At 40.9% G+C, this 15061-nt stretch overlaps 1 protein-coding gene across 2 annotated transcripts in view; it reads left to right on the forward strand.

The window, feature by feature from the left end:
- The window catches only part of ncanb (neurocan b), a 137511-nt gene that overhangs the window by 115171 nt on the left and 7279 nt on the right, over positions 1–15061 (forward strand). For both annotated transcript variants that reach the window (XM_034881613.1, XM_034881614.1), the window contains exons 12-14: positions 7606–7764; positions 11154–11236; positions 11668–11812. In XM_034881613.1, coding sequence (XP_034737504.1) covers positions 7606–7764; positions 11154–11236; positions 11668–11812 — 387 coding nt within the window. The remainder of the gene's footprint in view (positions 1–7605; positions 7765–11153; positions 11237–11667; positions 11813–15061) is intronic.

Here is a 15061-nt window from a genome sequence, read left to right on the forward strand (position 1 = left end):
TGAGGCTTTTGGCTGAAGTTTAAATTAGCCGCTAATAGCCCAACACTCTCAAAAATCCAAACTGTTGGTGGCCGTGTTGTAATGTGGATAATAAAAGGAAGAAGAAAGCGTAATACAAAAAAGATTAATTTCTGGTTCTACTGCATGAATTTTTATACTTTTTCTTTTGTGGATTAGCTTCAGGGTCCAACATTCTAGTTGACATATGTAGTGTAGAACGTGACAATTTTGGCATTGAATTGAAAAAAAAGGAGCTTTTTATCTGTTGGTTTCAAAATGTTACAGAAATGTCCTGTTTGTCCTGTACTGACAGTCCTGTCTGGAAAAAAACAATTAAAAAAAGTTGGTTTCAAGTCCGTAGGGGCGGAAGATGTAGTGATTGAACAAAGAGAAGTTAGGATTTCATAATCCCATTTAACACCGATTTGAAATAATACATTTCAGGTAATTGTGCATTTTTCAAAGTACACAGATATACAAAATTTTGTTAACCATTTTTAACCGTCTGTCCTTTTGTATGGGACTTTGGCTTGAAATACAGTTTCAGTCACTTCACCCTTCTCTTGCTATTGCTTCTAGTATAGAGGTGTTCATTGGTCAATTAGAAATGTCAGTCCTGTCTTATCCCTTGTCTACGCTCTGTTGTTCAGCCACAGGACACTGAACAGTGAGGCTGTGATCTACAAGAGGCAGTTTGATGTTCAATAGTCCCTAGTTATTTGTTTATGTTGTTTATTTTTTATATCATTGTTCGTGGAGTGGGTGGTTTTGTGACTCAGCGTCTTCTTTCAGACTTGACAGAGAGGCTGAGGAGAAAGGAATCTGAGCTTGCCGACTTTGCTGTGGTGCTTCTCTGCTCTGTCCCCGACTGTGCTGCCGCCGTCTAAACTGCCGACTCAGCAGAAGCGCAGCTTGAGATTAATTTTTGTGCATCCTCGGGGTCTTTAGAGGCTAATAATGCTAATGAAGATTCATGTGTTATAATACCATGTCGATATAGGGACACGTGCCAAGACTTCTGAAGAGAGAAACACACACACACACACACACACATACAGACAGGTACACAAAGACAAATATACTCAGGAAATTTTGTTTTAGCCTGGCAGAGTTGAATGATAGGTGATATGTGCCTCTTTTTGTATGTGTGTCTGGGGACTCCACTGCAAACAAAATCGACCTCTGGGTACAAATAAAGTAACTTGAACTTGAACTTAAGAGGGTTTTCAAATGGAATACCAGCAAGGCATCACACTCACTCTATATGTTATGTGTTTGACACTGAGGGATTCTCCATCCTAACAGGAGAGCTGGAGCGATCATGGGGGTAATTTATTCTCATTTTGGGTACTTAATTAGACAATGTTCCTGAAGCAACTGTCATTATCCTCTCCTGAGTGGAAGGAATTTCAGGCAGAAAAGAAAAAAACCCAGAACAAAAGAGAGAGGAGGCCTCAGAGTAGGTGTTACAATAGATGAAAAGAGATAGAGGGAGAGGAGAGTCTGTGTTCCTCTGCTGTGCATTAATGAAGGTTTCTGAGCAATGTGAAACACTACTTTGAGCTGTGCTCGAGGTTTAGCACGTTCCTTTACCTTTGTTATTTTATTTTAATTTTGTTCTTTTTTGGGCATTTGTAGGCCTTTATTTTCACAGGACAGGTGAAGACAGGTAAGGGGAAACAGATGTGTGTGCGCCCGCTCCACCAACTGAGCTAACCCGGCCACTTTACCTCCTCTTTTTGGTATACAAATCCATCAGAGTTATGAAGCCTGGCTCATACTATTGTGCTTTCTTTTGTCTTTCATTTACTGTCATCCCACTATTATTTCCACCACAGGATGTTTTCCAGCAACCATTTTCAGAACATAGAAACTGAACATGCATTTCAACCACAGAAACCTTGTTCTAGTTTTTGGTCTCTGCTTACCAAAGTTTCTGCTCCTGTGTGGTATTATACTGTCTGATTCTCACCATTCATTCAGACCAGCAAACTAACAGTGGCCGCAAATGTTGCAAGAATCAATGTGTTTGAAAAACAACTATTGAAACTTTTATTCGCTAATTGTAATTGCAAAGAAGTCAACCCCAAAACTGTCAAAATAACAGAGCATTACTGGGATTAGTAACTGCAATGTAATAACTGAATGTCAAGATGCTGGTTACTGAAAAAGGCAATCACATAACTGTAACGAGTAAGTTGTTCTCATGCCTGACAAACAGGTTCACCTGTGTGCAGGCCTGGAATTTCACCATTTCAGGTGCAAGGCTGCTTGGCACTTGCTGTCACTTTTTTTTAGAATAATATGGATTCAGACAATGGAATATACAAATCTGTTGATTGGGTGTGCTGTCCCCACTGTGTCCATTTGAATTAACTGGATTTTGTCTTGTTAATGTAAGGGCCTGTGCTGCCCTCACTTTTACCTCAGCCTCCTCCATCAGCATCCTCAATGAGCAAAGACACGTCTACGGGCTAACGATGCATACTGGCATCAGTCATTCCTGTTGCGCTCTGGAGCTGTTTTACTGTAACATCCATTATTCCTAATTGTGAGAATCAAACTATTAAGATGTTCCATTACTCAACACTGCACTCGTATCAACCATTAGTAATTCTACAACCACTCTCACATTCTCACCTTTTGTCGCTGGCTATCGGCAGATTCTCTCTCATCTTACTCGCTCTGTTTCTCTCTCTCTCTCACTTACGTCCTCTCTCTGTGGACCGCTATTATCTGCCCTCTTGCAAATGGCACGCTAAGCTGTCAGCCTTCAAAGAGTCACACAGGGAGGAGGCATAATGGCAGCACACACACATATGCAAACACACCCGTTTCATCATTCAGGGATCTGAAAAAGCCGAGCAGTAGAAATATCACTTGGTGATGTGGATAAATGAGCCAATCAGTCAGCTGGAAGTGTATGGCCTTTTATTTCCTAACTGCCGTTCACTAAAGTCTGTGGGAATATTAATCGCTGAAACATACCCCCTGCCTCTCTCTACGCCTGGCAGAGGGAAAAACGGGAGAAAGAAGACGACTTGAGTAATGTCTAAATATTTGAAGAAGTTGATGTGATGTTGGGCTTTGAGCCTAACTGTCAGCGAGTGGGAGAAGAAATCAGCAGAGACCGGGTTGAAGATCTGAGGGGGAGAAAACATGCCTGTTTACTTTTTATCTCTGCTTTTCTTTCTCTCTGTCTCTCTCTCTCTTTCAGTTTATGTGACTCTATTACTTCCTTATTCTGTCTCTCTCTTTTCTGTCCTCCCACTTTGCATCTTACAGTGTTTAATGCACTTAAGTTTACTGTCTTCCTTGGATGTCAAATCATTGTGTATGCTTATGTAAATCCCTAGTAGAAATCACAGCAAATCTGCATTTGTGTGTGTTTAGTTTGTAGTTCCTGTTTTGAAAGGCTTGATATGGCCAGCACCGGCCTTATACACGTACAGTACAGACTCACTGCAGTCAATGTGTGATTCAGTGAAGTATGTTTCATTAATAGATGTGTGTATATGTTTGTCTATTTTTGTTTCTACCCTAACTCTCCCGTCCCTGTTGCTGTAGATAATACCCATCGCCCACCTTCATCCGCCAAACTGGACCCACTCCCAATGCAAATACAATGTACCAGCTGCCAGGTGGGCAAACATTTCTGAGCAGCTAGCTTCCAGGTCAGATGAAGGAGTGTATAAGTTAGCCGTCAGCAGAGAAAATTACATCAGCAGTGACTGATTTATAGTTCCCATACGACCAGAGATAACAGTAGTAACAGGGTTCTAATGCTAATTTACTGCTCTCTGTTCAGAAGCACACGGCCTGTGCTACACAAATGCTGACTCTAACACAGGCAGCCTCCTGTGAAGCTGTGAGACATTTCCAACAATTCCAAAGATGTCCAGTTTGTTCCTTTTAATGTAAGTAGAATTTAATACATAACTAAAATGGTCCTAAAATATTCTACATATTGGAAAAAAAACATAGGGGAAACAACCCGCACTGGTCACCAGTCCCTTAGTGGGGTAACATTAACAGCACATTTCCATATTGTCTAATTAGGTCTGTAGGCTGCATCATCTACATAATGCAAAATTAATCAGTTTGGGAAATAATCAATTAATTAATAAAGCAGAAATCTAACTGTGGATATAACAAGGCTCAGTAAAAGACAGACAGCTTGGTTTATGGATAGTTAAAGGGCTTCCTGAATAGTGACGGGCTGTTTTTGTTCTTCCAAAGGCCTAACATTATACTGGATGTCATGAATTTTACTGTTACATGTAGTCAAAAAAAAAGATCTTTTACAGATAACAGGTAAGATTATCAATGTCGACAATGGTATTCTTGAGAATCTATTTGACCCAGTCCTAACCTGAAAGGCACAAAAAGCCCTTTTTTTTTATCCACAATCTCCAACAATTTAAAATCCTTTTTAAGCTAACAAGAGTTCCCTAGTGTCAGCTGAGCTCTTGTGTAAAAGAGGTTTCATTCATTTTCAAGCAATAGAAAAGTTTAAATCAGACCATCGTTACTAAACTGTTCTTTCTATCAAGTGACTGAGTTGACCCAGGTATAGTCTGGCATTCCCAGACCTCTCTCCAAAGCGCTGGCTACACCCCTTATATATTCTGGAATAAGGGGGGAAAAACACTCCCAACCGTCCCGATTGGCGGCCATGCCCTTGCAAAATGGATTGCTGAGATCCAGTAGGATAAAGGAAGGGACCTCAATGTCAGGCTTTGCCCCAGTTATGTACATCCGTTGAGCCAGACTAACCCAAGCATGATAGAATTACATTATATTCAGAAGTATGAGTATGTAAGCGTTCCCACTGTGCATTGTGAAAGGAGATCTATTACAAACGGGAAGTTAAAACCAGGCCCATCTTGCGATTTAGGCAACAGGGCTAACCAAGGCGCCCCTGAGCCACCCAAAGGAGGTGGGAAAGGTGGAAGTGGCTAATTGGCTTTCATGTCTTTAACGTGTTTCGAAGGAATTAGATTCAATCCCCAGACCACCAGGAGAAACTTGAGCAGGCAAAGCAATGAAGCAATTCTCCACATTTACAATAATTATCAGAGCTGACATCACTGCTCAGAAGACACAAGATTCAGTGAGTAGTAAGTAGTTCAGTAAATAGTAGTAAGAGGAACTCAGCACCAAACTTATGTTTTGGCCAAAGAAACAAAATTCTTGTCTGGCACAGAGAAAGAACATGAGAACTCATCAAGACACATCATCAAGAGCTCGTTATTTCAGAGAACATGCATGTGCTAAAAGGAGTACCTTAGAAATACTACAGTACAAAAGTAAAACACTAAGGTGGTGATTCACTACTGTAGTTTGTGTGTATGACAGATTTTGGTCTTGTAATATTTGTAAGTAGTAAATTGGGTTTAGTGATATGACGGACATGGATTTATATTCTCAAAATGTCTGTGGTGGGATGAAGTTCATTTCATTTTTAGAGAAACGTGAGAGAGCAGAAGCCGTCTTTTTGAAGTTGATGTGAGTAAGCCATTAGTGATTGAGCCCAGTCAAACGCAATTTGCTTTACTAGGGCTCACTATGATTTAGCATTTTGTAATACTAATGTGAAAGTACATTACCCACGTTTCGGGTCAGATACCACAAGAATACTTATTGGACACCTTACTTTGTGAAATCTAAAAAAAGTTTTACCAAAGCACATGTTGCCTGTATAATTATATTTGAATCACTTAAGTATCTGATCAAACAACAAGTAAAGCTTTCCGTACTTCCGTTTTCGACACAGTTCAGTCCCCAATTTTACCAAAATCAAAAAATTTGAGGTTTGTTACTTAACCACACCTGTGACTCACTGTTACAGTGGGAACAGGCTTCTTTTTTATGTAGGACTCCAAATCCATCAGACCTAGTTTATGGGACTGAGTGAATGTATAACAGACAGGGCAGCGGATGGATGATGGATTTCAAACGGTGGTGAATCGCAACACAGCATCAGAGAGTGATCAAAACTGGACAGTCTCCTCCATAAATCTTCCAGATATATGCAAACATTAATATCTTCATTCTTTATTGCGCTCTCTCTCTCTCTCTCTCTCTCTCTCTCTCTCTCTCTCTCTCTCTCTCTCTCTCTCTCTCTCTCTCTCTCTCTCTCTCTCTCTCTCTCAAAGAAACTACCTTCTGAGCACAAGTTGCAAGTATATTTTGCGTGTTGGAACTGTGTTGGTGATGCTCAACACCATTGCTCACTGTCAGTTAGCGCTTTTGGTACTTTTACACTTACTGGCCGCATTTGTGTACACCTTGTAAGTGAAGGAATGCATTGAGCTGCCGAAAACAAAATATAGGAATATGTTTTAATTGGCAAATGCATTGATTTGAGCCAGAATGAGTACAGTGAGTTTGTAAAACCTCGCTTTAAGAGACGAAATGTAGCTCCTCCTGAGGAGGAAGTCCTGCTGTGACCCCAGTGCATGTTGTCTCTGCACTCAAATAGCTCTGAACAACTAAGTGTATGAAGGAGAGCCTAACCGTATGAAAAGCATCTACTCCCTCAATGCAGTATTAGGGTTTTCAAGGACCTTATTTTATATTAGAAGGGCTTTCATAATGCAATCCTCTCCTCTCAACCCTCTTCCTTTCACGGCAAAAACCGCAACTCTCTGCATACTAAACATGGCCCCATACGGCTCAATTTGCACCACGCAATTTACTGATGTCGCTTCACATTTGTTGGAGGAAAAGCTGAGGCCTTTTTTTCTGATCCCCACACTGCAGGGATAGAGGGAGGTAGGGAGTGGGTGAGGATGAGGGGGAAACCAGAGGTGGCTTAGCTGACAGATCGAGCCTGAACCCCATCCACTCCTACATTTCCACATATTCCAGTTAACACACATTTGCACGCCCACAGCTGTTCACACATAAACAAGCCAACATGGAACCGAAAGCCACACGCACACATCGCATTTGGCATGTACAGCCCACAGTCACACTGCTAACCCCCAGACAGATGAGGGCCGATAGATGAGACAGATGAAGGGAAAGAAGCAGGGAGGGAGAATCGGTGTGCTGACAGGGCTGTGACAGGGCTTAATTACCAAGCTAGCACTGTGCACTGGAAGCAATTTCTTAGGATTGTTGTCATTTGAATAGATTAAAACACCCTTTCACTGGTCTAAGCTGTCTCACCGCCAGCTTGCCTCTGCTGTGGATTAAAAGTCAAATCAAAGAGAAGAAGACACAAAGAGGGATGGAGATGGAGAGGGTTGTCACAGAGGGCACTTAGAGCAAGATAGTACTGAAGAACAAAAGAAAGGGGGAAAGAGGAAGAGGGGGAGGCAATATATAGATGTTGTTTACTGCAAGAGCGGAGAAATTTGCTGTGTCGATACAAGAATAAATATGACAAAATAATAGTCATAAACCTCCTCTTAGTCCTAAATCCTCCTACTCCGTTCCTGTGCAATGCTGTTATTCTTTTGCATCTGTCTGCTGTGGGTGTTAAACGTTTAAAAAAACAACACATTTCTCTTCCCATATGGATTTCCCATGGACTAATCGCTGTCTTTTTCAATTACATCCCCCTTCGTTTTCTCAATTCCCACTGTACACCTGCAGACACCGAGGGCTGCGAGCACACGTGGAGGAAGTTCCACGGCCACTGCTACCGGTACTTCAGCCGGAGACACACATGGGAGGACGCCGAGAAAGACTGCAGGGAGCACAGCGGCCACCTGGCCAGCATCCACAGCCTGGCCGAGCAGAACTTCATCAGAGGTGGGTGGAGGTTTAGGACAAAGACTTGGCACAGCCAGTGTAGCCTAAGTAAATGTTTGTGAAAAGATTACACTGCAGGAAATCCAACATTATACAGGTAAGTCCTATTTATTCTCATTAATGTTATTAAACTGCTAGTTGCAGCACTTTCACATCTTGATAGGCATAACAATCTTCTTAAAATCAATCAAATCTTCTAGTTGACCACATGCTCACAATGACAGTGCTAACATATACAGTAGGCAGATTTGTTTCCTCTTTATAAATAATATAAAAGACAACCTCTTCACCAAAAAAGGTTAAAAACAAACAGAACTGTGTGTGGGGTTAAAGACACAACAAGGCTGTGAAAAACGAAGATGTGATTTAACTTTATACTTGGGAGCTTCTGGCTTAAACAAGGTCTCATTCTCTAACAGATTCGTTGTTGAGATGTACATGATTACTAAAAAACATCTTGAAATACGTGAGATGTTACAATACAGAAGAATATAAAATTTCCTTAACATAGACATTTGCACCATGAATTGGTCATAAAAATTCACCAAAATGCGGGAAATTTTGAGTTTGCGCTAAACATTTTATGGCAGACAACCCCCAGACCCACCGTTAAAATGTGCCCCCCACCCCCTCCCCCAATTGTTGAGACTTAACCTACGCCCTTGTGCTAACACATTGTTGTTTAGCAGGTATGACGTTTACTATTTTTGCCATCTTTGTTTTAGCATGCTAACATTTGATGACTACCACTAAACACAAGTTACAAACTGAGGCTCATGGGAATGTTATTTATATTTTTTCAGGTATTTGGTTTTAAACTAAATTATTGGACAAATAACACTTTGACCTGATGATGGGTAAAAAGTAAGGGGAATCAACAACGTGATAACAGTTCATCCTTTGGGGAACATGACTATGTCATGGAACACGTCTCTACCAATTTTTTTTTAGAGATCTTTCAATTTGCCACAGTGTTTTTGTGATCCAAATTTTTTATTTACAGCCAAACAAAAGTGCAAAACATTGGTCCAGATGACAACACACAGGAAAGTACATTACACACACCAAAGAAGGCACAGTGCACCTTTTCCACAATCCTTCCTTGTGATCAAATGTTTCCACTTCAAAACAAAGAGGAAATACAGGAAGGAGGGAGATACAACAAAAACCCAACGGCGCAATCCCCACAGCTCACAAACAGACACACAAAAAACAGACGCACACAAACACACAAACAAACAAACAAGAGGTATTGACAGGGAGACCGGCACAAAACAAAGAGGACCAAACACACACACATACAGAAGTGAGAAGGCTTTAGCACAAATCTATAGCATGGACTTCAATGATCCAGCAATGCTGAGCCAAGTGTCCAAAGTCCTTCCCGGGGCTCCAGCTATGCTATCCGTGGAGGGCTCCGTATACACGACATCCAGAAAGGAAAGGGTCCAAGTACGAATAGACAAGTCATGAGGTGTTTTCCAACGGGTTGCAATCATTCTCTTGGCCGCTGTTAGTCAAGCAAAGACAGCACTTTTTTTGAGTTTTAGGGACATTGACAGTACTTTGCTACAGTTTTTGACTTGCACCTCTGTTTTTTAATCTATATAACAGCAGCTAAGGCTGATGGGTATTGCAGCATCGAGAACCTCCACCGTAACATAACATGATTTACCAGAATCGAAGTAGAAGTAATTTGAACTTATCCCCACATCATGAATGTATAAAACCGTTAAAGCCTAGGTGTTTCTATATCGAGGAAAGCTTACAATGTAAGGGAAAACTTTAAAATGTAAAATGATTTAAAAAACACTTATGGAACCAGCGGCTCTTCCTTACTCTATAACTCAAATATCTGGCGACTCTCCACCACCAATCACATTTAAACAAGTCACCACCGTATAAATGAGGCCAATTACATGGCCTTTATAATTCAGCCATCTCTCTGCTGTCTGCCTGCCTGCCTGATACACACTGCTTTTACTAGCAGTTGATGGATATCTACCCATCTGCCTTAATATTACTATACTTGGCCATGGCAGCTCTTGCCTTATGTGTATTCCGTAACTCAGTGATAAATGTCTGCCTGGTTCTGCTCTGAACAGTCCTTGAAGGGGTTTATTGCGCTCCCCACTGAAAAATCCCCTCAGGAGCCGAGTCTGTTCAGCCAAATAAATGTTTAATCACCATTTGTTGCAATGAAAAGGTGCTATAGGCTCTGATATAAGTGTCTGTGACAGAACGTTTAATATACTATCATATTCTTTCTTTGGATGTGATTTGTCTTGAAACAGTCGAAAACTCCCCACAGTGGGTGGGGTAACTGCATTTCTGTGTCAATATGTTGAAACCGGATTAAATAGGACCAGTATAAATTTAAAATGATTTATTTAAGATTTTTGCGTGAAAGATTTTTGTCACATGCCATGGGCAGATTTTTCTACCCTTGTATGTCAAAAAATACAAACGAACGACAGTCAAATAACTCTCATTGTTAGATTCAATGGTTGCCATGTGAAGTCCACCCACCTACTATAGAATCTTAGACATGTTGTCCTGAATTATTTGCAAATGCTATTAAATGTTTCTTGATCTCCTCACTCCTCCTCCTTTTCTTGATCTCCTCACTCTCAGCCTTTCGCCACATGTCTTATCATCCCAAGTAATACTGGATACACTTTCTGTCTAGGAAAGATGCCAGGACAGTGCCATCCATCTTGCACCCATCTTTCTTTCACACGCACACAGTTTCCAAAAATTGTGTTTAATTGCCATGAAAATGGACGTCCCCTCCCCTGCAATAAGGGGATCAGAGCCATTAGCAAGATTAATGGACCTGGTAATGATGTTAAGCAGATACACCATGATTGAAATTCCATTCCTATACAACTGCCCCCCCCCCCCCAAAAAAAGAAAAAAACACAAACTATATTAACCCAAACCACCATTAGTGGTCCTTTTTACAAAAACAAAAAAACTCATCACCAGTGCATCAGAGACGGACACAGTGTACCTTCATTAATGTTGGTCTCTCACCTGTGCCTGCTGCTGTTCAGCACCAGGACCTTCACCACAATATGTAACATTAATGATCACTTTATGATTGTACATCTAAAGTCCAGCAAAGATTAGTTTACGAGTCATGGGCAGTGGTCAACCCAAGCAAACAGTATACTGTTTTCTGTGACTCTGGACGAGCCTGATGATGATCGGGGGTTATTGTCTTGGCATTTATATGATAATGCATACATACATCATGCATAATTTCATTAAATATGTGTTACCACCATGAGTGCATACATTTCTAATGCATCAAAGAGAATTATACACTGGATGTCCATGCTTGTTTTCTGTCTCTGCATTCATTTCCTCTGCTACCTCCTACTCAGGGCTAAGCCATGACAACACCTGGATCGGGTTAAATGACCGGACAGTGGAGGACGACTTTCAGTGGACTGATAAGATGGACCTGGTGAGGGACCAGCTGTGTCTGTTTTGTCACTTAGTCAGCTGTCAATCCCAGTGGAGTTTAAAGCCCCAGAGAAACTATTTACATCTGGATGCTCAGTATCGCAGCTGGAAACATCCCGAACAGCAGTCTGATTTGCAATACAGCTTAATCTACTGATAATTACCGCAGATCTTTAGCATGCACAGGATGCATTTTTTTTTGTACCATTGAAAGTACTATTCTAATTATCCATTGTTACATGCAGAAACATCACAACGGCAAAAGGAGAACATGAAAAATAATGTTCCGCGCATAATTGATTTTTGTGAAAAAAGTAGAGGTTTGATCAGTGACTAGTGCCTCGTGCCAACAAAAGGAAGTTTAATTGGAGTTTTAAAAAGACATCCATCTGTTTGTCTAACTGTGTGTCTGTTTTCTGTGTGTGTCTGCAGCAATATGAGAACTGGCGTGAAAACCAGCCGGACAACTTCTTTGCTGGAGGAGAAGACTGCGTGGTTATGATTGCTCATGAGAACGGCAAATGGAATGACGTGCCCTGCAACTACAACCTGCCGTACGTCTGCAAGAAGGGGACAGGTGAGAACAAAAAGGGGAGGAGGGGAGGGGAGGGGAGAGGACAGGAGAGGAGAGAGTGGCATACGCTGCAACTTCAACAGGTGATTAAGATGACTATAGAGAGGTAAGAATTACTAAAAGTGAAGAAAGATGACAAAATATTCTTTTCATGTGAAGTGTTGTTTCTGACAGCACATGCACCTTCAGGGGAACATCCTGTGTCATACTTAACATTAAACTCATCTCTGTGCAGCGGAAGAGATTAGCACCGAAACTCTTCCGTCAGTCTGTGTACTTCAGATTCACACTAATTACTGCTCACCAGCGCTCTTTCTTCCATCTCTCATCATCCGCCAGCACGACTTTAAAACGTTCTCCACGTACCTCTCATACCACATTTCAATCTTCTCTGCAAAATATTCTGTTTTGCTAAGGTGAAGTGCGTCTTGAAGCACAATGTATTTTCTGCTTTGTGTTTGGGAAACTTCAGCTCAGCAAAACGAGGTGAGCAAACTTATTTGTTTGTTAAGTTCCTACATATGCCGATACCTCCGCTTCCCATCCCCTGTTGCAACTGCCCCTTCTTGGAGCTTGAGTTAAGCCACACATGCTCCACTGAGAGGCTATTAAAACCTATTTTTTGCCACACATTTGCATACAGGTCAGGCTTATGACCGATAAGAAGAGGCAGGTTAAGAGAAATACTGGGACACAAGAAGCCACTGTTGGCTGTTTGGTTTTAGCCGTAGGCGTGTGGATGTAAAAATCCTTTACTCACTAGTATAAAATTAAAAGCTAAATATCCTAGACCACAGATGACTGCCGTTCAGAGACTGTGGTGCACATACATTTTTTGAGAAATGGTTTGGAGTGATTGTGTAAAACATCATTGGTCATGATGTGCAAAATGTTATCTGAAGCAGTATGTGTAATTAAGAAGATGGTACTTTTAGCCACCTATTTGCAAAAGATTTGAATATTTAATAGGATGGGATTTTATTGCATTTATCGGAGGTTCAAAAACCAAGAAAAAGTTTGGATTCATTTTATTTGCCATCTGTTTTCACCCAACAAGTTCGCTACGTACCACAAGCTTTTTTAGTGGAATAATTAAACAACTTTGGATTGAGTTGACTTTTTCCTCTTTAAGAGTTGTTCAAAAGCAATGATTTGTTCCAGATATAACATCACCACTCTGAGCATACACTTCATCAAACATGTGATCACTTGAGAGTTGCCCTTAAAGGTTACTCCTACATTTCGCTGTAAGTAGGTGCAAGGTTACTCGGTATTTGTTGTTTTTCTTCACTTTCAGCAAAGAACTTTTTGACTCCAAACTCTTTAAAGCATTCTTAAATGTAATTTTTACTTTGATAAATGTTGGATGATCCATATAATCCTATCTTGCTCTGTACATAGATGTTGGCAGTAGATGACAGTAATAGTCAGCTATTAAAAGGAATCTTTTCCTGGGTAGGTTTAAAGTGTTTGGGGAAGGAGAGAAATTGCTGACATTTCGGTTCATTGTTGTCAACATTGTGGTCATCGTAACCCTAAAGCTATGGGGTTGCCCCTACTGGGTGTGTGGGACCTATACTTGTAGAACTAATGGAATAGCTTCCCTAATCGTTCCTCTTTATCACTGAATATTAGATCAGCCTCAACATAAAAGCCCTTAAGGCCTTACTGATGGTCATTATGTTGATTTAAGCAAATCATTGTGCTTTAACAGATGGTTTCTCATTGGAGGCCAGAAGCGTAGAAAGCGTTCTCCTAAGGCCTCAGGCACAGTAGGTCTCCTGAAACACTAAGTTCTATCCTTGCATGAAAGGAAAGGTATTTCCCTCACAAGCAAGTTGTTGCACCGCCTCAGATGCACACTGTCACAAGTCCCCAGTGTCTAGCCCACCTCTGACCTTAATCAGTCAGTTACAATCACCAGCGTCTTTTCATCTTTTCATCTTTTCCCCGCCAGCCTCTTTTTTCCCTCTCAGTAACCCCATGTAATGTCTTGTCTTATAAGTGAAGTTTGTCAGCTCCATGCTAAGTCTCCTTTACCCCGCTTTCTACTGCTCACAGCTCATGGGATCTGTTTGTCTGTTCATCAGCAAGTCCTGTGCTTGACTGAGCGATAACAGCAGTATGTGAGCCCAGTCGGGGCGATGTGTCATTCAGATGGTGACGATAGTTTTGACATATAACTGAAACAAGGTGAGACTGTAATCTGATGAGAAGATGGTCAGATAACAGAGAGCCAGACTCATCACACATATTATTTTGACTACCCACTCACACAAGCCCATAATGTTGAAAAACACATCATATATTGAACGTCGTTTAACCTGCTGATTTCCTACAAAAAGTATTTACCGTGAGCTACTTAGCCAGCTTCATATCTGCATAAAGATGCAAGGTAAACAAACAGCTATGGTTTTGTCTTCGAATGTTTTCAGATATTTCAAACATCACTTTAACTCTATACTGTAAGCCATTCAGAATACAGAATCTTCCCAAATATGAAAATATAAAAGGGAGAGCTTTTTATATGGGTGGCTTTAAACCTGTTATATTGATGAACAATACATTTTGTACATTTAAACAAGAGTAGTTAGTACATTTAGAAGCAATATTTCACTGCTGGATCATCCTTGTATAAGAAAGAATGAATAAAAGAAAATAGATTTAATGGGATGCAGTAGCGTAAGTTTTACACTTACATTTAAATTCAAGTAGAGAGTTGCGTATTCTTCTTCCTCTGAGCGCTTTCAGCGAGGACAAGAGGGAAATTGCCCACAACAGGACATGTAAGTATTATGAAATTGTTCCATCATTTTGGATGGGTTAGTATGTACGGAGACAGGAAATCTAATTCTGCATGACATACTCAGCTCGCCCTCAGAGTGCTTTGGGAGAAGATAGGCTGTCGTCAGTGCCTTTAGCAGTTGATGTGTCCACTGGTGTGTAATGTAATCATTGCTAGATACACATTGTCTCGTGTAAAACTGCCATTGGTGTAATGTACTTTGAAGTAGGGAAAACAATTTTTACTTCTAATTAATTACCAAACCAGATACCGTGCGTGCGTGCGTGCGTGCGTGCGTGTGTGTGTGTGTGTGTGTGAACATGGAGTTTTAGCTTGTGTAGTGCACAATCCCACAATGCACAAGCAATTTACACTCACCGGCCACTTTTTTAGGTACACCTGTCCAACTGCTCGTTAACACTTAATTTCTAAGCAGCCAATCACATGGCGGCAAATCAGTGCATTTA

This window comes from Etheostoma cragini, chromosome 9 (genome assembly GCF_013103735.1).
Source record: "Etheostoma cragini isolate CJK2018 chromosome 9, CSU_Ecrag_1.0, whole genome shotgun sequence".
In the NCBI taxonomy this organism is placed as follows: Eukaryota; Metazoa; Chordata; class Actinopteri; order Perciformes; family Percidae; genus Etheostoma; species Etheostoma cragini.